This window comes from Macaca fascicularis, chromosome 5 (assembly GCF_037993035.2).
Source record: "Macaca fascicularis isolate 582-1 chromosome 5, T2T-MFA8v1.1".
Taxonomy (NCBI): Eukaryota; Metazoa; Chordata; class Mammalia; order Primates; family Cercopithecidae; genus Macaca; species Macaca fascicularis.
Genome location: NC_088379.1, coordinates 9,192,664 through 9,218,544, shown reverse-complemented (window position 1 = coordinate 9,218,544; position 25,881 = coordinate 9,192,664). Strand labels below are relative to the sequence as shown.

At 48.3% G+C, this 25,881-nt stretch overlaps 1 protein-coding gene and 1 long non-coding RNA gene across 2 annotated transcripts in view; one reads left to right on the top strand and one right to left on the bottom strand.

Annotated features, from left to right (window-relative positions):
• The first annotated feature begins 9,213 nt into the window (after positions 1–9,213).
• SLC2A9 (solute carrier family 2 member 9) overlaps positions 9,214–25,881 on the top strand; it is a 197,713-nt gene continuing 181,045 nt past the window's right edge. Inside the window, 4 exon segments of the mRNA XM_065544614.2 lie at positions 9,214–9,248; positions 16,855–16,957; positions 23,721–23,819; positions 25,364–25,417. Of these exon segments, the coding sequence (XP_065400686.1) occupies positions 16,895–16,957; positions 23,721–23,819; positions 25,364–25,417 (216 nt within the window). The 5' untranslated portion in view covers positions 9,214–9,248; positions 16,855–16,894.
• Positions 19,297–23,642, bottom strand: LOC141410280 (uncharacterized). Its single transcript, XR_012434662.1, has 2 exons — positions 23,279–23,642; positions 19,297–21,392 (listed from the first exon to the last, which is right to left on the bottom strand). It is a non-coding gene; the product is annotated as an uncharacterized lncRNA (long non-coding RNA).

The following is a 25,881-nucleotide window of genomic DNA, read 5'->3' as shown; positions in this document are numbered from 1 at the left end:
GGTGTTCTAGATTCCTGCTTCGGCTGCCAGGAAGCCATCTGAGTCAGAAGGAAGCCGTCTGGGAGTAGATAGACGAGCCTCCAGTGGAGACAGGAAGGTGGGAAGCAGCCGGGCTGATAGACAGTGGGGGTGACATACCGAAGCTCTAACTTACTTACGCCATCTGTTGCAAGACAAACAACCTTAGCTCTTTCCTGTAACACAATCCCACATAACACACTCGAGCAAGTGATAATGTCATTAAGAGCAGAAATCTGATTTTCATGGAGCCCTGGACAAAAGGAGGAAATTGAGTTAGACTCTCAGAGACTCCTCAGCATGTGAAAGGGATGAGGGAGGAGTGTGCGCATAGGTGGGGCTTTGGGGAGGACTAAGGTTTAGTGAACAGCTCAGCAGTGCCCGACTTTACATGCATCTTTTTAATTGCAGCACTCGACCTGCAAAGAGAGACTCAAATTTTTCTTTATAAAAAAAGAATTGGTGACTCAGCTTCATTACATAACTTGCCCAAGGTCATGGCTAGGTCATCAGAACTGCAGCCTCACCATGCCATTGATGCCAAAGTTCACTATCTTCCCACAAGATACGTCCTGGAGAGTTTTGAAAGAGGATAAGCATCACCTGTCCAGCAGGGTGTGAGAGCTGCACGGGCTGGGTAATGACAGTAGCTACACAGGTCTCCTGTCGACCATGGCCAGGGACCGTGTGCACAAAGGACTTGGCATGGCTTGTCTCCTGTGATCCTTGGATTAGTTTACTATTAGTAGCCTTGACCTGGTATAAGCATCATCTTTTATGTGGGCCAAATTGGGTCTCCCTGCTTCCACTTTGTCACCATCCCCCCATTCTCCCCAACCCTGACAGCCAGCAGCCCACAGCTACCACAGAGATCTTTGGAAAGAGCTCCTCTGATCATCCTCCAAACTCTTTGCCTGAATATAGAGACCATCTAGATTTCCCATGGCTCTTAAGCTGCAGTCCCACATCCCTAACCTCGTCACAAGGCAGGCCTTGACAAGCCCACCACAACAGTCTCTCAAACCCTCACACACAAGCTCTTTCCAGCCCTGGCCCTTGCTGCTCCTTCTGCCTGGACCCCCACCCAACCCACAATCCCACATCTACACGTGCTCAATTAGTCCCCACTCTTCCCATCACATCAGAATTTCCGAATATTGCCTCTCCCATCACCTTACACCACTTTCTAGAGTTTGCCATAATGGTACCTGAACATCAATTTAAGTCTGTGTTTCATTAGTCTGATACCCCACTTGGTGTGAGGAGCTGGAGGTGGGACTTTTCCCACCTTGTTGGCTCTGGGTCCATAATGCCTAGAATAGGATGGGCCTGACACAAGGTGGGTGCTCAATATACACCATCAAATGAATAAGTGAATGCATGAATGAGTGAAGCTAAAACAAACACGCTGCCTCCTTTCCAGCGCCCTGTTTTGCCTCTGTCAGAGCACAAATAACAATAGGCACAAATAACAATATGCGGGAATGTTCTTTTTATGCCTGTGACCTCTTGGTGACCCTCATTCCCAGTGCATTCCCAGGGGACAGTGGCTAAATCTTAATCGCCACAGTATTTACAGTGCCCAGGATTGAGAATGGAGTCAGTCTCAGGACATGGCACATTCTTCTCCAGCTCTGCTAACCGGCCGCTTCACTCTGAGTCTCGTTTCCCGATTTCCACAAGGTGGGAGTTCTGCAACAGGAATCCTCCTGCCCCTTCCTGGCTAGGACTAACTTTCCAGAACTTCATAATCAGAAACATTCACTCTTTTCTGTTTAAGAATAAAAGAGATTTGGGGGATCCCCTCTAGCATCCTACTGTGCCCATTAAGATGATGCTTTGGAAGCCCATCAAAGACTCATCTTCTGACTACAGAGCTGTCTTGGGCTGCCCAGGAGCAGAGAGGCCTCCTTACTCACGCGGGAGAACACACAATGCATCTCATTGATCTAAAGCTGGTCTGGGAATTGCAAGCCAATTAGATTGGATCAGTAAATAATGCAGCCTGTTTTCAAACTGTGTGGCGCTTTCATGCAATTAGGCTTTGCCAGGAATGAAAGGTCATGGGCCAGCCTGTTGGCCATGCAAACAATTGAATAATGAAAACTCTGATCATTACAGTGCTGATTACTAAAGCTGGGCTTCTCTTATATGAGTGAAACTTTATCCTTATGTGTCTAATGTTGGAAGAAATCAGAGGGAGGGAATGGCATGGGTGAGAGGGCTAAATCTGGACTGTCTGCAGAGTGACGTGCTCATCCGAGCACTCTTGGTCCCTGGTGCCAGTCCTTTGGAAGGCCTCTGCTTAGCTGATGTTACAAACCAGTAACACAAATGGAATCCCAGCTCCTCAATCTAAGCCACCTAAAAGGCAGGGCCACTCACTTTTCTGCTCCTGACATGATAGAAAGCAGAGGCATGCATCTGGGGTTGAGTTCTCTGCAGCTAACTTCTTAGTTTTGGGGCTGATCATGACCTCTGCTGAGGGCTGCTCTCAGGCGCCATGCCATCACACATGCCATCACACATCACATGCCCTGGTGGGGTCTAGTACGTAAGAGGGTCTTGATAGGAAGAATCCCGTCATTTCCTAGATTTGGACCAGAAAGATGGGAAAGGCCTTAGCATCTAGTTTAGAGTTTCTCAAAACACAAAAGCCAGGATGACTTTTGGTTGATTGTGAATGAGCACATTTTTGTTTTTGTATTTAGAGGAGCTTTACGATAGGTTCACAGAAAAATTATGAAGAAGGTACAGAGATTTCCCATATGCCCCCCACACCCACACACATGAACAGCCTACCCCCACCCCAAGAGCAACATCCCCCCAGGATGGTACATTTATTACAATGTAAAAGGAACCTATATTGACACATCCAAATTACCCAAAGGTCATTTTATACATTAGGGTTCACTCCTGGTATTGTACATTCTGTGGGTTTGGACAAAGGCATAATTACTTGTATTTACCATTAATAGTATCATACAGAGTATTTCATCGATTTATTTATTTTTGATGCAAATAATTGTATATATGTATGCGGTACAATGTGATCTTTTGGTATATAGATACAACATAGAATGATTCCATCAAGCTAAACCATCCCCTCACCTACTTACCAGTTTTCTATAGTATGAACATTTAAAATCTAGTCTTGTAGCAATTTTGAAATATACATTAACTGTGCTTACCATAACTTACAATAGATCAGGAAAACTTCTCCCCCTGTCTAATAGAAACTTTGTTCCCTTTGATAGACATGAACATGTTTTGGGTATTCATATATATGCATGTGTTTTTATGTATATATTTTACTGTTAGATTTCACGCATATCATTACTTAAGATAGTGATTACTTTAAACAGCGCCACACCTTGCAACTGCCCAAAGGGCTTTTAAAAAAAATTCTCTCTGCCAGGCGCGGTGGCTTTCACCTGTAATCCCAACACTTTGGGAGGCTGACGCAGGTAGATCACCTGAGGTCAGGAGTTCAAGACCATTCTGGCCAACTTGGTGAAACCCCATCTCAACTAAAAAAAGAAAAAAAAATACAAAAATTTGCCAGACATGGTGGCGGGTGTCTGTAATCCCAGTGCCTTGGGAGGCTGAGGGCAGGAGAATCGCTTGAACCCGGGAGGTGGAGGTTGCAGTGAGATGAGATTGTGCCATTGCACTCCAGCCTGGGCGACAAGAGCAAAACTCCATCTCAAAAAAAAAAAAAAAAATCCTCTCATCCAAAGAGGAACCTGGCTGTGGGATTGTGTACATTGTACATTTATACATTAATAAACAGCCAGAGTAAGGACCCCTGGCTTAGGGCATAACCAAGTAAAAGGATAGCTAAGACTACCTAAAGCGTCCCGTCATCAAGGTGGCAAGCCGAGGCTGGAGTCTGAGAGACACTGAGAAGCCAATGGTTTGGTTGGAGACTGTGCATCGGGGTTGAGGTGGATTGGTGCTTGGTGAAATTCAGATGCCCTGCCCCATCTTAGATCCATTAAATCAGAATTCCAAGAGTTGAGCCTAGAAAATCTATGTTCTCCGCTGCCCAGTAGAGGAGACTGGGCAGATGTCAGCCAGCTGAGGATGTTATCCGTCAATCGGACTTGGATGACTGGAAGGGATTGGGCTGAAGCTTCACCCCAGGGCAGTGAGAAGCACAGAGGCTGCAGTGCTGGGAGTACTGGGTGTGCTGTGGGAGAAGCTCTGTGATTAGTGCTTCGGACTTTGAAGGCTGGAAGGGATTAAGCTGAAGCTTCACCCCAGGGTGGTGAGGGGCACAGAGACTGCAGTGCTGGGTGTGCTGTGGGGGAAGCTCTGTGATTAGTGCTTGGGAGGCAACGCTTCTCTGAGCTCATCCAGCAGGTTCCCTAGGACGGGAAGGAGGCAGAGGCAGCCCCTGACCTAATGCCAGGGTGCCTTTGGCAGAAGTGTTCCCTGGGCTGCCTCTTGCAGGAAGTTTCAGTTAAGACAGATTACAGAATGGTGAGTAACTGCCCCCCTTCCTAGAAGGCACCATGACTTATGGATATGAAAAGTCTCTACAGTTTACAAGTCTCTGCTGGGTGCTGGGTATGATGTCCATGCATTATCATTGGTCCCTATGCAGGGATAATGTTGTCCTTCCCGTGATGCAGGTAGGGAAGCCGAGCTCAGAGAGGTTAACCCAGTCACCTGAGCTCACACAGCTGGCTGGGGGCAGACCGAGGGTTGGAACCTGGGCCATTGTGGGTGCCAAGACCTTGTTCTTCCTTCTTAAACCAAATGAGGAGCCAGGAGGAGAGTCTGAGTCTTAGGACATCCAACTCCACTTTTCAACCACTGAAATTCTGCTGCTGCATTTGCATTTATGGGCTTTTCTTATGAAAAGGGAGTCACGTTACTCACAGTCACTTCTTTACCCAAGTTGTCAAATCCATGTCAGGACCAACCCACCGCGAAACTGCTTGGTCCTGTGGGGCCCCCAGTCAACCAGATGAGGGAGCTGAGGCCAGAGCGTCCTAGTGTGGCAGCTTGAAGGGGCTGCTTGGGCAGCTGGGTTTCTGGTCAAAGCAGCAGAAACCCTCTCGGAGGGGCCCAGGCAGAAAGGGAATTTAATGGGAGGCTCGTGAGCAAATCAACGGGGAGGCTGCAGATCCAGGCTCTGGAAGTGTGCAGAAAACAGCCTGGAAGAGAGGTGGGTTCATGGACACAACAGATGGAAGAAATAAAGCCTGGTGTTCCATAGATCAGCAGGGTAACTACAGTTATTAATCAACCGTACACTTCAAAATACCTACAAGAGGAGAATTTGAATGCTTCTAGTGTAAAGATAAAGATTTAAGGTGATGGCTGTCCTAATTACCCTGATTTTGATTATACAAATGTATCAACTTGTCACATGTACCTCCCAAATGTGTACATCTAATATGTATCAATTAAAAAAATGCCTGGGTAGGCAGTTCTACCCCTACTACCAAAGGACACTCAGCCCCAATGCCGCAGACTCAGTAGGCTGCCAACACTGCAACAGAAGCTGCCACCGCTGTGATAGAAGCTCCATGGCACCACCGCACCACCAAGAGGAGAAGTCAACCTCACTGAAGATGCCAGGAGGTTGTAGGAAATTGACTGTTGGCTCTGGCAAGATGTGGATTGTTGATGAGCTCATTCAGAGCAATTTTAATGGTGCGGTGCTGAGGGGAGAATGGAAGCTGCAAAGTGAGTTCTCTTTGGGATCGTTTTGCTGTAACAGGGAGCAGGGAAATGGGGTGGTTAACAGGAGGTGACGGGATCAAAGACACATTTTTTTCTAAAATAAGGTAAAATTACATAGCATAAAATTAACCATTTTAAAGTAAACAATTCAGCAGCATTTACTACATTCACAACCACCATTTCCATCCAGTTTCAGAACATTTTCATCACTCCCAAGGGCAACTCCTGCTTATCTGTGAGGCTGCTGCAGCCACTGCCCCTTCCCCTAGTCCCGGACCACCCCTGATCTGCCTTCTGTCTCCACGGATTTGCCAATTCTGGACATTTCATATAAATGAAATCATAAAAGATGTGGCTTTTTGCATCTGGGTTCTTTTTTTTTTTTTTTTTTTTGAGACGGAGTTTCACTCTGTTGATGAGGCTGGAGTGCAGTGGCGAGATCTCAGCCCACTGCAACCTCTGCCTCCCAGGTTCAAGCAATTCTCCTGCATCAGCCTCCCAAGTATCTGGGATTACAAGTGCCTGCTAGCATGCCCAGCTAATTTTTGTATTTTTAGTAAAGACAGGGTTTCACCATGTTGGCCAGGCTGGTCTCGAACTCCCAACCTCAGGCGATCCACCCACCTCAGCCTCCCAAAGTGCTGGGATTACAGGCGCGAGCCATCGTGCCCAGCCTGTGTCTGGGTTCTTTCACCTGGCAGAATGTTTTCAAGGTGCATTCATGTTGTAGCCTGTATCAGCGCTTCACTTCTGTTTATTGCTGAGTAATTTTCCTCTATATGGATAGACCACATTTTGCTTATTCATTCATTCATTGGTGGACACATGGGCTGTTTCCAACTCTCCGCTGTTGTGAATATCATTGCTGTGGACATTCGTGCACAAGTTTTTCTTTGAGCAGCTGCTTTCAGTTCTCTTGGGCATTGACACAGTGGTGGAATTGCTGGGTCATGTGGTGATTTTATGTTTAGAGGAATGAAGAAACTATTTTCCACAGTGGCTAAACCATTTCACATTTCCTCTAGCAAAGAGAATCCTATACAAGGGTTCCAATGTCTCCACATCCTTGCAACAACTCTTAGTTTTTTTTTGTTTTGTTTTGTTTTTTTTTTAACATGGGTGACACTAGGACTTTTTCGTACATAGCCTGGGGAGATCCAATACAGAGAAAGAAATTGATCATGCAGAAGGAGTAATGGGATCATTGCTGGGGGCAATGTTTTGGAAGGTGACGGGGACACAAGACCCTCAAAACGGGGGATGCTCCAGAATGGGGCATCTGCTTGGACGCTGGACTGCCCAAAGGAAAAAGAGAAAGATCTCTGACACCAAGGCCCTGGGGCTCACTCCAGTGAGCTCGCCCCCTCCTAGTGAGGGGGACTCCCACAGAGCAGCATAAATCGGGGATGGGGAGGAGAAGGGCAAGAGCGGAAGACTCTCTTCAAACCTCAACTCTCACCCACAGACGTGGTGCTTTTGGGCAAGTGGTATAACCTCTTGAACCTCAGTATCCTTGGCCTTTGAATAGAGATAACAAAGCCTCGGCGGGCTGCTCTAGGATTCAATGAGGCTGTGCACAGCATGTGTCTGGCATTTAGTGGGTGCTTCCTAAATATAGGTCCCTTCCATCAACTCGTCCTTTAGGCTAGCTTGTGAATTACCAGATAGAAATGATAGCTTTGCCCTTCTTTGTGGCCTTGTTAATATCTGGACAATGTTGGGCACATAGTGCTCCATAAACATTTGAAAATAAATCAATAAACAAAAATAAAAATAATGATAAATAAAGAGATTTCCCAGCAATCGCAGCAGCAGCAAATATTACTGAGCACTTGCTCTGTGGCAGGCAATCAAAGGACAGCGCCTCCTTTGATCGGAACAACATGACCTCGAGGTGAATACCCCTTGTCCCCACTTTGCAGGGGAGTGACTTGCCCGCTGTGGCACAGCTGGGGAGGGGCGGGCTGGGATTTGGGCCCAGATGTCTCACATCAATTCCAGTTAGTCATTATAGTATACTATCGTCAACCTAAATAACAGAGGCTCTGTAAAAAGTATATGTTTATTTGGGGTTATTTCCTTGCAATGAGAATCCACATGCCATAGTACACTATGTGCATATTGGGGAAGGTAAAGGAAGACAAAGGTTTCTTAAAGGGAATAAAATAAGAGGATTACACAATTGTTTTAAAAATAACTTACTGCACCTAAAAAAGGTGTCAAGAAAGAGGCTGGTTGACCATGTGAAGAAAGGGTGTGGGCACTAGCTGGATACTTAGGGAAGAATTGAACTTCCTGGGAAAGCAATTCCTTCACCCACAGGCAGCCTCTACCTCCCTGTTTGCATCTCCTTAAGCACAGTTGAGATCACCCTGGGCACAGAAGTGTCATCTTTCCAGGCTCTGGTGGTGTCAGATGTTGAAGGCTGGTTGATAGAGACATTTCACATAGATGTCTCCCAGGGATTGGGTGATCTTTCTGCTCCAGGCCACCACTTTGTCAACATCAGTGCACCAGGGAAACAGAACTAGCCATGACTAGTTTTCGCGACTGCTCTGAATCAGTGCCAAGGAATTGGAGTGAGCTTTTCCAGGTTCCTGAGAGAGTGCTGTCACCCAGGGCCTGAGCTTGTGCCTGAGCTGGCACAACCTCCCTTTCCCATGGTGCCCATCTTTCTGTGCTCCTCCCAGAGAACCACCTGCCCTTCACTTCCCATGCCCTCACCTCTTTCACTGCACAGGTCCAAAGGAGGTTTTTCAGTCCTTGGCTGGATTTGGATCTTTCCCTGGGTTGCCCAGCAACACTCCGAGATCCTTCACCTGTTTCTGTCCCATCTCCCTGACACTCAGCCTTCCCTTTCTCTCAGGCTGCTGCAGAGTGTGAAGAGCTCGTATGTGTGCAGCCCTTTGAGCTAGGGAAAGAGGGCAACGAGGCACTGATAGAATTTAACAATGACAGTGACCATGAGCATAGCATTTTGCGACTGATGGTGCTCAGCTCTTTCCCTATAGCTGACTTTCCTGCCGCATGGACCGAGCAGCAAGAGCCAGCCTCTTGCCTTGCTCCTTTGGATGCAGGACTCCATCCACCTACTGCTTGGTTCCTGCTTTACTGCTCTTCCATGTCACTTATTTGATCCTCCCCTCAGACCAGGCAGGTGGGCCTGGTCTCCTCATGTTAAAAAAGAACAGATCTGACCCCCAGGGAGGTGAAGCTGAGGTGAATCCATTAGTCAGCAGTGGTTTTGCTGACACTCTTCTGCCTTCAGACTCCCAGTCCAGAATATGCTGACACACATCTGAGTATATTTGTAATAAGCTGAACTAGCCATCAATAGTTAACCATTAATCACTTATCAATATGGGCATTAGAAAATCTTTACAGTAACAGCTGGATGGAGTTTAATCATTAATGCTGTTTTCCTTGACAATGTCCCAGATTTACATCTGATTACCTTGAGAGCCCATCTATATATGAAACGTATTCCATTTGCTCTTTAGACTAGAACAGGCAAGGGAAACCCCAGGAGACAGGTAAGTCACGCTCACAGACCTGGGTCTGCTTCAAAGAGGATTTCAAGAATTACCGAGATTATTACAGAACAGCAGGAATGAGAGATTTGAAAACTGAGGGATTTGAAATCAACTTTACAGCATTCTGGTGAAGATTAAGGGGGAATACACACATAAGGTGCTTAGTGTGGCATCTGACAAGTGCTAATCCAGAAAACGCAGTTGATTATGAGTGATTATGGCTATGGTAATTATTCCAGTGTCTGATAATCTGGTAATGACTGTCTCTTTCTCCTCACTCCACTCCCGTTATTCCTTCCTTTCTCCCTTTACCTCTCCCTGTCTTTCTTCTCTCCCTTCTTCCTCCTCCTCCCTGTCCTCCCCTCCTCTTTCTTCCTCCCTCTCTTCTTCCTTCTCTTTTTTCTTCTCTTCCTTCCCTTCTTTCCTTCTTTTCTCCCTCCGTTCCTCCTCCTCTTTCTCCTCTCCTGCACCTTACTCCCTCTCTCTCTCTCCCCACCTTAAAGCTGCTCTATTTTTTATATTCATTTTCAATTTCCTGTTTTGGGATCCACTTTAGTTTCATGCCAAAATCAGCAGACAACCCTGAAAATTAAGAAAAATGTCACAGCCAAGTGTGAATCAGAGAACTAGGGGCCCTGCATGTGTTGTGGGGTTCTCTGTCCAGAGCTGTTGGCCAGCGACTTGTAGGATGCACATGGTTTTGCCCTGCAGGGCCACATCTTAGAGTGGACAGTGTCTGAGGCAGCGACCACAGGCATTTCAAGGAAGCGTGATCTCCAGCTTGCACGAACTGGAATTGTGAGAACAAGTCCACGTTCGCAGTTTGCCGACATTTGGGTACACTGACGCTCATCAGTGTCTTCTCTTCACCTTGTTCCTTCTACCCAATTCCAGCTTCTGAATGAGGGTCTGCCTTCACGCTCTCTGGGCTCAGATCCAACCTCTGTGACAGGTTGGGTGAATGAAGTTACTTTTTCGAGCTTTGGTTGCTTTCTTTCTAACATAGGCCTGGCATAGCATCAGACACAAGGTCTTATTAGCAGCAGCAAAAGTCATTTTCTAAATCTTTAATTCCAGATGCAGCCTAGGTAGGGGCCAGTCAGATCGCCTGGAGCAGAGTCCTCATCCTCTGCTGCGCTGGATATTAACTTTGCAGCTGCTAGGTTGTGGGGAGGCCCTGCAGAAAGGGGCGTGGGCTGCCTAGGTTGCAGATGGGCATTCAGGAGACCTGGGGAGGTGGCTATTCACCAATGGGCACAGCAGCATTTTGATCTTTTAAGAACCAGTATGACTGCGCCTGTGGGCCCCAGCAGAGCATTAGTTTTGAATAGCAGTCATTTTAGTATTGTTACTGAAGATGGGAAAGACAGGGACCTAGTATGTTCGGAGCTCTGATTTCACGCCAAAACCATGTGCATCCTACAAGTCGCTGGCCAACAGCTCTGGACAGAGAACCCCACAACACATGCAGGGCCCCTAGTTCTCTGATTCACACTTGGCTGTGACATTTTTCTTAATTTTCAGGGTTGTCTGCTGATTTTGGCATGAAATCAGAGATAAAGCACAACACAGAGGTTGTGCTTTATCTTATGGATTGTATTTATTATTTTATTTAAGCTTTAGAAAATTATTTTGAGGAATTTTAGGGTTCTCTAGTCAAAGACCAAATGGGCCCCTCTCCTTTTTCTCTCTCTCTTTTTTTGAGACAGAGTCTTGCTTTGTTGCCCAGACTGGAGTACAACGATGCGATCTCAGCTCACTGCAACCCCCACCTCCCGGGTTCAAGCGAGTCTCCTGTCTCAGCCTCCCAAGTAGCTGGGATTACAGGTGTGTGCCACCACGTCTGGCTAATTTTTGTATTTTTGGTAGAGATGGGGTTTTGCAATATTGGCCAGGCTGGTCATGAACTCCTGACTCAGGTGATCCACCTGCCTTGGCCTCCCAAAGTGCTGGGATTACAGGTGTGAGCCACGGTGCCCGGTCCCTTTTCTCTTAAAACCGGTTTTAAGACATCATCCCTTCCATGAGGCGCTTATGAACAAGGAGCACCTTCTCTGTGTTCCACAGAGGCTATTACTTGTGTTGCCTCTGGGGATGATGAGGCTCGCCTGAGTGCATTTAGCATTTGCTATGTGTTTCACATACATGGACTCATTTAATCCTCACAACAGCCAGCAGAGGTAGGTCCTGTTATTTCCTCCATTTGAAACCTTAAAAAATGGAGGTACAGAGAGGTGAAGTAATTTTCCCCATCACACAGCTAGTAAGCTGTAGAGCTGGGATTTGAACCCATGGCTCCAGAGTCCATGCCTGGGGTACAAACTGTCTGTACATGGCCTTGCACTGCACAGGCAGGCAGTTTCCCACTGTGACGTCCCAGGGACGACGAAAGCATCTTCAGCTCTGTAGTGATCTCTGAAGAGTGAGGCACACAGTGTTGAGCCTCTGCTGGATACAGCTCCAGCGGCAGTGGGTTCTTATTGATTTAACAACCTTCTGCCTTTTCCTTGCTGACAGGGAGTAGGAGAAGATGGGAGTTGATAGTGACCCAGAAAGGACAACCCACCACCCACATCCTCCTGGAGCTGACAATGTTCTCTACCTGCAACATGATTTCTGGGAAGAATGCACGATTGTCTCTTTGTCCTCAGCCTCCTCTCTCTCAACACAGAGGCTTCATCATCTGGGGTCTGCCGAGCACTCTTCACCCACCCTGTGGCCATGTTCCCTTGCCCTAGTCCCATCCTACAGGAATATCCTTTGCAAATGGCCCCTCATTGCCTTCTCTTCTCCTTCCCCCCGTTTCTGTACTGGCTTCTTCCTCCACATTTGTGGTTGCTCATCTGCTCTGACTTCAGTTTGAATGGACAAGGCATACCCCAACAAAAGCCATGCTCGGACCACAGCTGGCATCACAGCTTCCCTCAGTTGTTCTCAAATCTAAAGCAGGGGTGTCCAATCTTTCGGCTTCCCTGGGCCACATTGGAAGCAGAAGAATTTTCTTGGGCCACACATAAAATATACTAGTGATAGCCGATGAGCTAAAAGACAAAAACCACCCCCCCAAAAAAATCTCATAATGTTTTAAGAAAGTTTACGAATTTGTGTTGGGCTGCATTCAAAGTCATCCTGGGCCGCATGTGGCCCTCAGGCCAAGGGTTGGACAAGCTTGATCTAAAGTGTTAGCTCTGGACGCCCACCATCTTCCCCCACACTGTCTTCTCCACTACTGAGCCATGAATAGGCCCTCAACACCTTCCCACAACCTGACCAGGCTTGTTAAGACAGCTCTCCACACTCCCTAGTGGCTGTTTTCCGGCTTCTCACTCCTGTCACCATCACCCTCCTTCTTTCCCCCGCAGTTGATGGCTTTTCCCATCCTTCATGTGGGTACCACTGGACTCAATACAGATGCCGCTGGACAGAAGTCCCCCATGTACCACACTTCCACATCTGCAATCTTTGCTGTACTTTTACCCATACATGGACTCACATCCTCATCACCTCTTCTGCTCCTATTCACATTAACTTTCTCTGACAACTTTCTGTACACAGACTCCTCTTGCAGGCTCTCCAGCCTCACCCCAACCACTCTACTCAAAGCACCCTTGTAACAGTCACCAAGGACCTCCATGTGGCCACGTGCCATGGATGCTGATCATGCCTCTTACGTGACCCCTGATTAATATTCACTCACATCTCCTTACAGTTCTTGTCTTGCCACTCCTAACACCTTGCTCTCCCTGTTTCTCTGACTCAGTCTCCTTTGAAATTGACTATCTCTAGCTTCTCTCCAGGTTAGAGTTCCTTAGAAAGTTTCCCCTTCTGCCCTCTTTCCCTGGGTGACCTCACCTAACCCCATGGCATTAAATACCAGTTGATTTATCTCCAGACCAGACCACTTCCTGAGCACCACTCTTATTTCCAGCTGCCCCAGCGATGTGTATGATTTGATGTCCCACAAACATTTCTAGGTCAACATTTCCTAACCAGAACTGTTCATTTTCCCCCACCCACAAATCTGTTACTTTCCGAGTCTTCTCTAGCTCAGTGAATGATAGTTGCCATAAAGGATATAACAAGGATTTGCCAGGCATCTCCCAGGACCTGTTAGCTACTGTATCCCTCATTTAACAATTATAATATGAGAGAATGATATCTATCTTCAATTGACTGATAAGGAAATAAACTTATAGGTTAAGTCACTTGCCCTGGATCACAGTGGCAAAGCCAGGATAGGGACTCAGGTCTTGATTCTAATGGCCTTGCTCTTTCTATTCCACTCACATCTTTTCAAATCGTGACTCTTGCTTAATAATCTGGAGACAATTTTCATCCTTAGGCCCCTGTAGGGCCACCATGTTGCATACTTCTAAGGGGACATTTACCATGTCATCTGTGAGGATGGCGGTTCCTGGAGTTTTGCAGAGACGGTCATTCACATGAAATAGAATGAGAGTGAGTCCCTCAAGGCGGGCAGGGTGGTGGCCGTGACTACTGTCATTTTGGCTTTCTTTGTCCCCTCGCATCCCACCTGACTCCATTCTGTCTCACCTCTTCCCCTCTCTTCCACTCCATCTATTCTGCTTGCCCTGCCTACCTCTGGCCAGGAACTCTGTCAGACTGTGACACAGAGATGAATCGGTTATGGCCCCTGAGCGTGAGGAGTATAGAAGTGTATCAGTCAGGGTTCTCCAGAGAAACAGAACCAATAACATGAATAAATAAATACACATGCATGCACACACATCACACACACACTTCCTATCTGTCTGTCTATCTGGTTAAATTTATTTCAAGAAATTGGCTCATGCAGTTGTGGGGGCTGGTAAGCCCAAAATCCATAAGGCAGGCCAGCAGGCTAGAACTTCCGGCAAGGCTGACGTTCCCTGCAGTCTTGTTCTGAAGGTGGGAAACACAGGCAGAATTTCTGTGTTGCAGTCTTGAGGCCAAATCCTTCCTCTGCAGGGGACCTGAGCTTTTTCTCTTAAGGTCTTTAAATGATTGGGTGAGGCTCACCCACATTATGGAGAGTCATCCGCTTTACTTAACGTCAGCTGATTGCAAACATTAATCATATTGAAAAAAAATACCTTCACAGCAATATCTGGACAATTCTCCAGATGTTTGATCAAACAATTGGGCACCACAGCCTAACCAACTCAACACATAAAATGAGCCATTACATGTAGGTCACAGTCAGTGGCAAGAACACAGATGAGAGAACAGTCAGCCCATACATACACCTTCTGGTTCCTGCCGGGCTAATGGATAGGAAGGTCACTTCCTATCAGTGGCAAGGACACAGATGAGAGAACAGTCAGTCCATACCTTCTGCTTCCTGCCAGGCTAATGGATACGCTGTGGGATGCACAGGAGGAGTGATTCAGATTTCCAGAAGGGACAAATGGACAGAGGAGGTGAGCCTTGAAGGTGAGACAGAGAAAGGAGCAAAGACGTCCCAGGCCAATGGTGCAGCCTATGCAATGGAAGACAGGCCTGAGAAGCACAAGGCTACAGGAACGTGGAGGTCCAGAGGCTGGTGCTCCCCTCACATGCATGCTGGGATGTGAGGGGAGGGGCTGGCCCCTCAGTGCACGGCCTCGAATATCACAGTAAAGTTTGGACCCAGTGGTTCAGCAACTATCATTTTTGTCAGACCAGCTGAGCCTAAATCAGTAGCTTAGAGCCCATCATACTGTAAGAAATGGATATTCTTCCAGAATTGTATTTTCTGTCCTAGGAAGCAGGACATTCAAGCATTATTTTAACTCTACCTGGCTACCTGAGACTTTAAGGGCTTAAATCTTACATCAATTTTTCTTCTTAATTTAAAGCAATTTGAAAAACTTCTTTAGTTATAGAAGTATTTTTTTCACTGCAAAATATTAGAAAACTATAGGAAAACAAATAATAAGATAAAAATTGACTAGAATATCCTGGCCAAGTGGTAACTACTATTAATGGTTTGGTCGGTTTTCTGCCCATCTATTTTCCATGTCCATAAATATGCATCTGTCCTCTGTTCATCTCTGCGGCCGGTGTCTGCTGCTCTCCCATCCTGTGCTGGGCCAGGCCTCTCCCTTTCCACTCGTCCATGCATAGTCTGTTTGCTCTTCTGAAACTACCTCTTCTCCTAACGAGGGCAGGGCAAGGTCTGCCTTCCTCAGAATTGTATCCCCATAGCCTAGAATACGAGGCACTTAATATTTGTTGAATAAATAATTTAACGTATAAATATGATGTTTTAGGTTTAAGCGAAAAGACACGTGAACATAGTTTAAGTACAAATATTTTGTGAATCTATTAAAAGGGCATCTATTTTTTTTTCTTTTTTATTATACTTTAAGTTCTAGGGTACATGTGCACAGCGTGTAGGTTTGTTACATATGTATACATGTGTCATGTTGGTGTGCAGAACCCATTAACTTGTCATTTACATTAGGTATATCTCCTAATGCTATCCCTCCCCCCTCCCCCCACCCCACAACTAATGTTGAATAATGTTTGTTTATATATCTTCCTTTTTCTCGTCAAGTAAGAATTTATTATGAGCATTTCCCCCCGCATCAAATATTCTCATATATATATATATATATATTTTTGAGACAGAGTCTCACGCTGTCACCCAGGCTAGAATGCAATTGTGCAATCTCGGCTCACTGAAACCTCTACCTCCTGGGTTCAAGTGATTCTCCTGCCTCAGCCTCCTGAGTAGCTGGGAATACAGGCACACGCCACCACGTCCAGCTAATTTTTTGTATCTTTAGTAGAAACAGGGTTTCACCATCTTGGCCAGGCTGGCCTTGAACTCCTGACCTTGTGATCTGCCCGCCTCAGCCTCCCAAAGTGCTGGGATTACAGGCGTGAGCCACCGTGCCAGTCCTATTTTTTTAAAGGACTCCTTAACATAATTTTTAAGGACTCCGTAAGACTTCATCATATAGATGTATTGCAATTTATCCATATTTTTCTGCTAGATATTTTTAATCCTATTATAAATACCATTTTTCCAACATGGAAAATGCTGCAATGAACATCTTGACCTTAGCTCCTTGTGCACATTTTTATTCCTGCTTTAGAATGCATTTTTATAAGTGTAGTAGTTGGGCAAAAGGGCAGAAATATTTTTATGGTTCTAGAAACATATTTCCAAACTCCAGAAAAGCTATAGAATTTTCTACTTCTGTCATGCCAGGGATTCAGGGTATGATTTTGGTAACTGTTTCCAATTTGACAGGTGAGACTGGCACTTTGTTTTAATTTGCACTGATTTTATTTTTACATCTTGGAGACAGCTAGCCTAGTGTTTTCAAAATGTGCCTCATCATACGAATTACCATCTGAATGAAAATATTCCAGAGAACAGCCTGTATTTAATAAGCAACAAGGCAAGTGTGGGAAGCCCTGCACTCAAAAATAGAGAAACTGAGGACAGAGGAGAGCAGGGAGGTGCCCAAGTGAGGATGCTGCTAAGTCCCATCCTGGCATCCCAGCCAGAGCTCCTCACAGCAAACCTTTCGAAGGCTGCTCTGGGCCACCTCCTCTGACTTGCACATCTGAGAAAGCAGCTGTCTAATGGCTTCTTTCTTTTTCTCTTTCTCAGAAATAACAACAACAAAAGTTCAATACCTGAAAAGTGAACCATGAAACTCAGTAAAAAGGACCAAGGAGAAGACGAAGAAAGTGATTCAGCGAAAAAGAAATTGGTCAGTGCTTTTTTTTTTTTTCTGTCTCCCTTATATGACTATTCTGGTCACCCAAGGGGTAGTTCCCCCTTCCCCCTGGGTCAAGGGGAGGCTGTTAAGGTGAAGCTGGGCAGAGAAAAGAGTGAGCAGCAGCTGAAAGCCAAGTTCTATGGGAAGGAGGCATCAGGATTGTAGAGCGTATGGGGTGAGGCTCAGAAGAGTGAAATTGACAGTCCTGATCTGCTGGTGACTTTCTGGGCTTGGGGCAAAAGTCTCCATTACAAAGGTCATTTCTCAACAAGGGGACATTGATGTTGACAATGATTATGTCATCATCCTTAAAGATACACTAAAATCCACCCCCTAATCCATCACAAGGCTTAGTCCACCTGCCCCTTCCTCCAGGAAGTCCTCAGCAGCTATTAATAGAATGACTTTCTTTCTTCTTGGGACTCATCAGACCCTCTCTTTAAACCTGATTCAAGAACCAATAGCCAGAGAGCGCCTACTCTGTGCTGGACCTTTACATAGGGCTCCCATTTAAAGACAGACTCTTTACATGGTTCTGTCTGGATCAAACCATGGTGAGGGCATCACTAGCCCTATTTTACAGGCAATGAACTGAGGCTCAGAAAGGGATGAAGCCACTGTCCAAGGCTATGTGGCTAGTACAGGTTTGAATCCTTCTTAAACCTTGGACTATCTGTGCCTTGTCTCCTGTGATGAGTGTGGAAGCTACTGTGACTCCAGGGAAAATGTATTTGTATTTATAATAAACCTGTATTCGGTAGGACAGAGATCAACACAAGTCCATTTACCAAGTTGTCACAAAGTGTGAAACTGACAAACTGAACGTCATTGTCCCCATAGAGGTGTAAAATGGAGGATAAGGGTGCAGTCACCTGTTTGAGGTTACCCAAGACCCCACACAAGAATAATGCCAAATAGACAGCAATTCTCTCTAAGTGGAGACTGTATCTTTTCTTGGTGCTTACATTAGGTGAGTCAAGAATCTACTGTCTAAGTATTTAGTGTAACGAAGGAAGGGATGTAGTCATTGCAAACATTCTGCTTAAATGATACTCAATAGAAAACCCCCCCTTCTTTTCCAACTCTTCCCTGCTAGGAAATTTCCACCTTGTCTAAGATAACTTTTTAGCCTTAGGAAATCATCCAGAGGACAGTTTAAGGTCAATTCCAGAAATGATGCCTATCTACTGGACCCTGTCCCTGAGCCAGGCTGGAGGAAGGCTAGGAATACAAAGAGGCTTAGGACACTGTGGGTTTGCTGAGGCTGCCATGACAAAGTCCCACAGGCTGGGCAGCTTAAATAACAGAAATGTATTGTCTCACAGTCTTGGAAGCCAGAAGTCCAAGCTCAAAGTGTCAGCAGGTTACTTCCTTCTGAAGCCTCCCTTCTTGGCATGAGTGGCTGCCTTCTGCCTGCATCCTCACGTGGTCATCCCTCTGTGTGTGTCTGTGTCCTCATTTCCTCTACCTATAAGGACACCAGGCATACTGGAATACAGCCCCATACATATGACCTCATTTAACCTTAATTACCTCTTCAAAAACCCTATCTCCAAATACAGTCACATTGTAAGGTGCTGGAGGTGAGGACTTCAACATGTGAATCTGGGGGGACACAATCAGCCCATTGAGACGCACACTATCCCTGCCCGCGGTGAGCTCCTGTGCAGAGGGGAAGGCACGTGTGAGCAGCGCACATGGAGCACAGAGGCAGCAAGATTTGGGGAGGCTGCTGGGAGGAGGTGGCGAGGGAGTTCAGTGCTGAAGGGTGAGCACAGTTCAGGGCAGTCAGAAGGGAGGGCCTGAGCAAGGTCAGGAGAACCTGAATGAGTAGGAACTTCATAAAGACAGGCAAGTTATGAGCGAATGAAGGAACCGATGAGTGTCAGAGCAGGCGGAACGTGCCCCAGCCCAGAACATCTGGGGATGTTTGTCTTATGACTTCATCTGTGATAGGAGTTGCTTCCTTAGCAGTTGCCTGGAGTGCGGGGCTGCTGGCCCTGTGGAATGGGGAACCGGTCCTGGCTTTGGAGGCGGGCTCCTGCATGCTCCCCCTGAACTTCAGTTGTTGCACCAAAATGTAGGTCTAATAGTTCCTCTGAGGACTGGATGGTATCATGAATGTGAACACACTTGGGAAAGTCCTGTGCATGTGTAATATGAGCTGAAGGTGAGGCAAGTGCTCTGGCTACCAGGAGCCCTGGTTAGCTGCCATCTGGGTCCGGGAGGGACCCATCCCCCCCTCTTACTTTCTGTCCAGCTGTAGTTACACATTCATGTCAACACTCTAATTCCTGGTGCCTTTTGAATTTGCAATCCCAACAGAGAACTACGAAGCAATTTTTAATGGGATGAGGGGTCACCTGATCCAATTTGCACTTTAGCAAAATCTGGTGAGGTCCCCACTGTTACAGATGAGGAAACAGGGAGGGTATACAGAGGGGAGTCACAGCAACGGGATGAGGAGGGTAAACGAGGTGATGAAAACGCAGTCCCCATCAGGACAGCATAGGGGCAGAGGGACCCTCCATGCACAGGGATGCGGCTGTCCCTGCCCCTCCTCTGCCCATCTCCTGCACTTCAGGCCCCAACCATGCTCCACTGACAATTTCACTTCCTCCCACACACTGCAGGCATCTGTGCCTGCAGGCCTTGGCTCCTTGCCCTCTCACCCCATATCCTTCTCCATCTGCTCAGAAGCCGCCTCCTCCAGGGGGTCTCCAAGATCCAGCTGAGATTGGTGTGGTGCCTCCTCCATGCTGTCCTGGGGAATCCTGCCTTTTTAGGCCATGTTGTAATTAAGGATGTGCACATCAGAATGCTGCTCTAGGCCCACCACTCAATGAGGAAACCAGGCTGCACAGCTGAAATCCAGTTAAAGAAATAGCTGCTTCTCCCAGGGGCGTGCCTGACAGATTAATATGCAGAAGGACGATTGCACTGAATGACTGGTGTGCTCAATACATCCCCAGCCTAACTCCCGAGGGGTCGTCTTCCTTTTTGCAAGTCTTGGTTCCCCACTTGCTGTGAGCAGCCACATTCCCACCACCATGCACGTCGGGGCTGGATGTTTCCGTGTGCGTTTCGCATTCCAGGTTCCTGGCATGTCTGCTGTACTTCACACCTTTTATGTTAGTGTGTGCTTCTTACTAAACGTACTTTGCTAACTTTTTGGTCTCTCTTTTGTGGACTGAGCCCCACCTTGCCTCCTGGACATTGTGCATTCACCAAGCCTGTCCCTGGCTCTGGCCCAGCCTCTGCACTGCTCTCTGCTTCTGGTAACGAACTGTCCTAGCCAAAATTGAAGGTGCTTCTCTGGCATCTGAGGCAACATGGCCATGTGATGAATTGATTCCCACAACCTCCTGGCGTGCATGAGGTCCTCGCCTTCTCAACACTGTCCTTGAGCCAGCCTGGGGCTGGCACACAGGACATGTCCCGTCAGCCAGTGCTGAATGAGCAGGACGGAGGAATGACTAAGAGGCGAATTCTTTTTCTTCCAAACCCACAGCCCTCGCCTTTGTCCTAGGCTCCAGGATAGCCCACGCTCATTTCCAGCACGCCACTCAGGGCTGGCTGTTTTCTATTTGAGCTTCAGAATAAGTCTGTAGGACAGTCAGAGTGGGGTCAATATTCCATTTTGCAGTGGTAGAAGTGGCAGCTCAGAGAATAAAGTGACTTGCCTGAGGACACACAGTTAAAAAATGGAGGAGTCAGCCGGACGTGGTGGCTCACGCCTGTAATTCCAGCACTTTGGGAGGCTGAGGCGAGCAGATCACCTGAGGTAAAGAGTTCAAGACCAACCTGGCCAACATGGTGAAACACAGTCTCCACTAAAAACACAAAAATCAGCCAGGCGAGGTGGCGCACGGCCTGTAGTCCAAGCTACTCGGGAGGCTGAGGCAGGAGAATTGCTTGAACCCAGGTGGCGGAGGTTGCAGTGAGCAGAGATTGCATCAATGCACTCCAGCCTTGGTAACAGACAGAGACTCGGTCAAAAAAAAAAAAAAAAAAAAAAGGAGGAGTCAGGGGCAGAGCTGTATCCAGGCTTCTGTGTCAAATTCAGCCACCTCTCCATTCTGTTTCAAGCATTAGGGAGGTATCCTAGATTAATGGCAGTCACCCTGCTCCAGGCTTTGTTAAGAGAGAAAAATAAAAAGATGCTAAGAAAAAAAAAAAAAAATTCCACCCCCTGGGTGGTAATCCTGGAGAGGACAGATTTCCCTTTTGGACTGTTTCGTCGTTGTAATAACCTGGGAGCAGGGAAAAAATGTTGCCCCGTTTCCTGTTCAGGCATGATCAAATTGCCACACTTCCTGTCGGGAATTCCTGCCCTCCTTCAAGTGGACTCTGCCTCCTCATTCACGGAGATGCCTTGGTAGAGTCCGGGGTCCCTGGACTGAGCCATCAGCTGGGTCACCGAGACCTGTGGCAAGGAAACAAAATATGAATTCCAAGGAACTGGGCCTAGTTTCCCTCACAGATGACACCAGCCATGCCGGGCCTCCAGGGCCAGGGAGGGCACTGCTGGAGTGTGACCACCTGAGGAGCGGGGTGCCAGGTGGGGGGAGAAGAAAGGTAAATACAGACACCTTTTCTGCATGGCTGGAGGGCTGCGGGTAGGGCAGGCCTGGGTGGCAGCCATGTGACAGTGCTCAGCCCCAGCCTGGCAGCGTGTGGCTGGGGGATCTGGGGCTTTGAGGCAGGGAGGCCCCAGTTTGAGTTGCACTTCTCCATCTGTGTGACTTTGGCATACTCTCTCCAAGCCCCAGCTGACTGAGGCAACAGTGTCTCTGGTAGGCTGGGTGTGTACATGGAACGAGGCTATAGTGGCAGACTGCCCTGCCCCGTGCTTGTATGGTGGTGTCCCTCTTCTTACCCTCCCTGGGGCACGGCACGGGCAGCAGCGCCGTCGGTCAGCGGGCGCCCTCTGCCCCTGCAGTGAGTGGGGAGCGGGTGGAGGGCACAGGCGGGCCACACAGGCAGAGGGCTCCGGGGAGCACAGCTGAGGCAGGAGGAGACGGCCCCCACGGGCCCTTCACCAGCCTCTGGCAGGGGCACTTCACACCAGGTGCTCCCAATCTGATGGGGTGCAGATAAGGGAGGAGTCTGTGTCCTCTAAGGACATCGGGGCTGGGAGCAAAGAAGGCACAGGGCACAGAAACGATGGCACAGTCCAGGGGCTCAGAAGAAGTGGTATCTGTGCTAAGACTCAGAGGATAGGTTTAAAGAGAAAGAATGATAGACAACAGGCATTTCATCTGAAATGTGATTCTGTTCCATTGGGGATCCCCATTCAGCTCAAGCTCCTCTCATTGTAGAAAAATATTCTGGTCCTACATTTCACTTGGCAGCACCCATCCCCAAGGCTTATAAATGCTCCCTCTTGCCCCCGCATGTGATCAGCAGCCTCTACGGAGCACCTCCTCTGCAGCAGCTCCTCAACAACATATGTGGCCAGGGCTGCTATTGAGATCCCATTTCACGGGTGGGTAAGCTGAGCCCCAGAAAAGTCAAGTCACTTGATCAGGCTCCTACAGCGGATGGGGCCGTCCCTGGAGGTAAAGCTGATATCACTTGGCTCAAAGCCCCAAAGCTCTATCTTGTGGCTGGTAGCACTAGAGGAGACAAACGAGATGGGCAGAGCAGGGAAGTGGCCATTAGAGACCCACATTCCATTCCAGATGGGATTTGACTGATTCGGGTCCCTGAACCATGGACCCATCTGTCTTCTTCACTGCTGCATCCCCACAGCGCTGTCAGGGCCTGGCGCCTACAAAACACACACACTCACAAATATGTCAAATGATGGCAAAGAAAGTGCATTCTGGAGCACCTGGTCCCTGTCCACTTGGCCCATATTCCCCCACCAGCTGAGGATGGCCGTCCCTCCTGCCCTGGCTTGTGCCAGTTTGTCAGCCTTTGCCAGGGATCCAGGTGTTTCTGCCCTGTGGCCCTGTCCTGGTGGTGGCTGTCTTTAGATGGGGCTGCAGGACAGGACAACACCAAGGCAGACACCCTGTTCTCTGTGCCAAACCTTGCATCTCTATGTCTGCATGCCCTTGTCCCAAGGCTTGGACCAGCCCCTGTAGTTTGACACCTCAGCCTAGAACAGTATGTGCATGTGTGTGTGTGTGTGTGTGCACATTTGTGTGGTGGTCAGCAACCTCAGGCCCCTGGACACTGCACTCAGGTGACGAGTCAGCAGGGGACTGTGCAGTGGTGACTACAGGGGCACTGAAGCCAGGCCACCCAGACTTCAGTCCCCATCACAGATAGCACCAGCCACGCTCCGTGCCCCTCTTTCCTCACCTGTAATACAGGATATAACAGCACTGATCTAAGGACTCAGAGACAATGCTCAGAAAGTGCTTAGAATCACGCCTGGCTGATAGCGCTTGGAGTCTGGCTTTGCATTTTTCTGTCCGGGTCGGACACTCGCCAAATTCGCGAAAAGGATCATGTGGAGCTGCTCAGAGCACCTGCTGAAAACTGCGTTTCAGGGATCCTCACGCAACCCGGAAGGAAGGCAGGGGCGTGGCCGCTAAACCTGAGGGCGCCCGGCCTGCGCACGCGGACCGGAACCCTGTCTGCAGGCCCTCAATTTGCGTCTCTTCTCTCTGCCTCCATCCCAGCCAAGGACAACGACTTCTCCCCCGGAAGGCCTCCCCCAGCTGAGGGAACGTTCCAGGTCTTCCCTCGGACCTGGCTGCGCGCCCGGTGCCGGCTCTGACGTGATTTCTTCTCCGCCTAGGACTGGTCCTGCTCGCTCCTCGTGGCCTCCCTCGCGGGCGCCTTCGGCTCCTCCTTCCTCTACGGCTACAGCCTGTCGGTGGTGAACGCCCCCGCCCCGGTGAGTGCGCGCCAAGGCCCGGCAGAGGGCACTGCGGCCCCGCGGAAACCTTCGGGTGCGCAAGGGCCCTGGGCTCCAGCGCCCCGTCTCGTGCCGGACACCGCAGGGACAGACACCAGGCCCCGCTCGGGGGGGGGCGGGGGGGGGCGGCGGGTAGGCACAAAAACAGACAATGATGACACGGGGACAGGGGGCGGGGAATGACAGTTCTTGCGGCTGGAGGGTGGGTGTCCTGAGAGAACGTTGGGAGACTCGATGAGAGGGGGCTTCGGAAGTCCCGGGGTGGGGTGGGGAGCTGTCCTTTGGCCCCTAATGCCGGGGAAAGGAGCAGGAGGGGCCTTATGCATGGAAACTTGGACATTTTCTTGATTTGTTTTGTTGTTGTTCGTATCTATCTATCTATCCTATCTATCTATCTATCTATCTATCTATCTATCTATCTATCTATCTATCTATTCATTCTATCTATCTATCTATCTATCTATCTATCTATCTATCTATCTAATCTTTGAGATGGAGTCTCACCCTATCACCAGGCTGGAGTCCAGTGTTGGGATCTCGGCTCACTGCAACCTCTGCCTCTCGGGTTCAAGTGATTCTCCGGCCTCAGCCTCCCGAGTAACTGGGGCTACAGGCGTGCGCCACTATACCCGGCTAATTTTTGTATTTGTGGAGATGGTGTTTCGCCATGTTGGCCAGTGTGGTCTGGAACTCCTGGCCTCAAGCGATCTGCCCACCTTGGCCTCCCAAAGTGCTGGGATTATAGGCTTGAGTCACCGCACCCGGCCTGTTGTTGTTGACTTTAAATTACAACCAGAGGCCACTCAGGTATCTGCTGGATAAGACCCGTCTTTGGCTTGTGGTTTACTCTGAAATCAGATCCAGGTGCAATTCTCCCAGGCCCTCTTCACATTGTGCCTCTGGTTTGCAGTTAAAGGTTGGGTCCCGCCTACCTAGGCTGTAAGGTTTAGGTGCTATCCTGTGGGTGCTGGCTTTGGTTTTGACCCACCACCACCCACGGGTAAGGGCAGGATGAAGGGTTAAGGGAAGCTTTCCTGCAGGAAGTGATGCCTGAGCAAGTTTGGAAGGTGGAGTGATGGATGGGGGCCGGGTTGTAGGACACATCTGGGGAAATGTAGGGAGCTCCAGGTTCTTGGAGCACACAGGCTGTTTTGGGGGCAGACAGGAAGCAGGCTGAGGACAGCCCCGAGTGCCTTCCAGGCTTTTCCTTGCTTGGGAGTCGGGCATCCTTGTGTATAAAACACAGGGGAAGCCTGGGCCCGTGAGCCTCAAAGGTTCCCAGGAGCCCTGGAATTTTGCAGAGGTGCCTCAGGGATCTAAGCACTATTTGCGCAGATCAGTTCTATGTTGAAAAAGTTTGTTAATTATTTGACATTGTTCAGTTCTGTTGCTAAAAACAGTTTGAAAACCAGGGGGCCTAGATGGCTTCAGCAAGCACTGGCAACAGTCGGTGATCTTTGATTTTGTCATTGTGGCGTCATCTCAAGATGGGGATCTGACTTGTCCATATTTGTCTTTGAAAGAGGGCTAGGAATTTGGACTCTTGCTTCATCTTGAAAGTTCATCAAAACATCCAGGTGAGAGGGGGCAGATCCTTTGCGCTCATGGCTTGTGGAGCAGAGATATGTGAAACTTGCACCTGGGATAGAATGTTATGGGTTCAAGCACTGACTGTGGGAACATGAGGAAGGAGCAATCCCATTACTCACTTATTCATTTAGCAAGCATTGTTGAAAGTTTATGATGTGTCCAACTCTGGGGATCAGGGAAGACAACCTGGAGGAGGTGGTATTTGAGCTGAGCCATGAGGGATGTGTAGGATTTCCACAGGTGTCACAGGGAGGTAGGGAGCTGAAGCACACACCCAAAGGCCCGACTGTGCCCACATGGTGGCATAGTAGGAAGTTAATAGCGTGTGATGTGCCAGTACCTAGGGGGAATGGGGAGCTGGGATGAAAGAACAGGTGGAAAAGCAGGATGAAGTCAAAAGAAGAGGGCCTAAGATCTTAGGCTGAGGATCAGGATTTTAGTCTTGGGCACT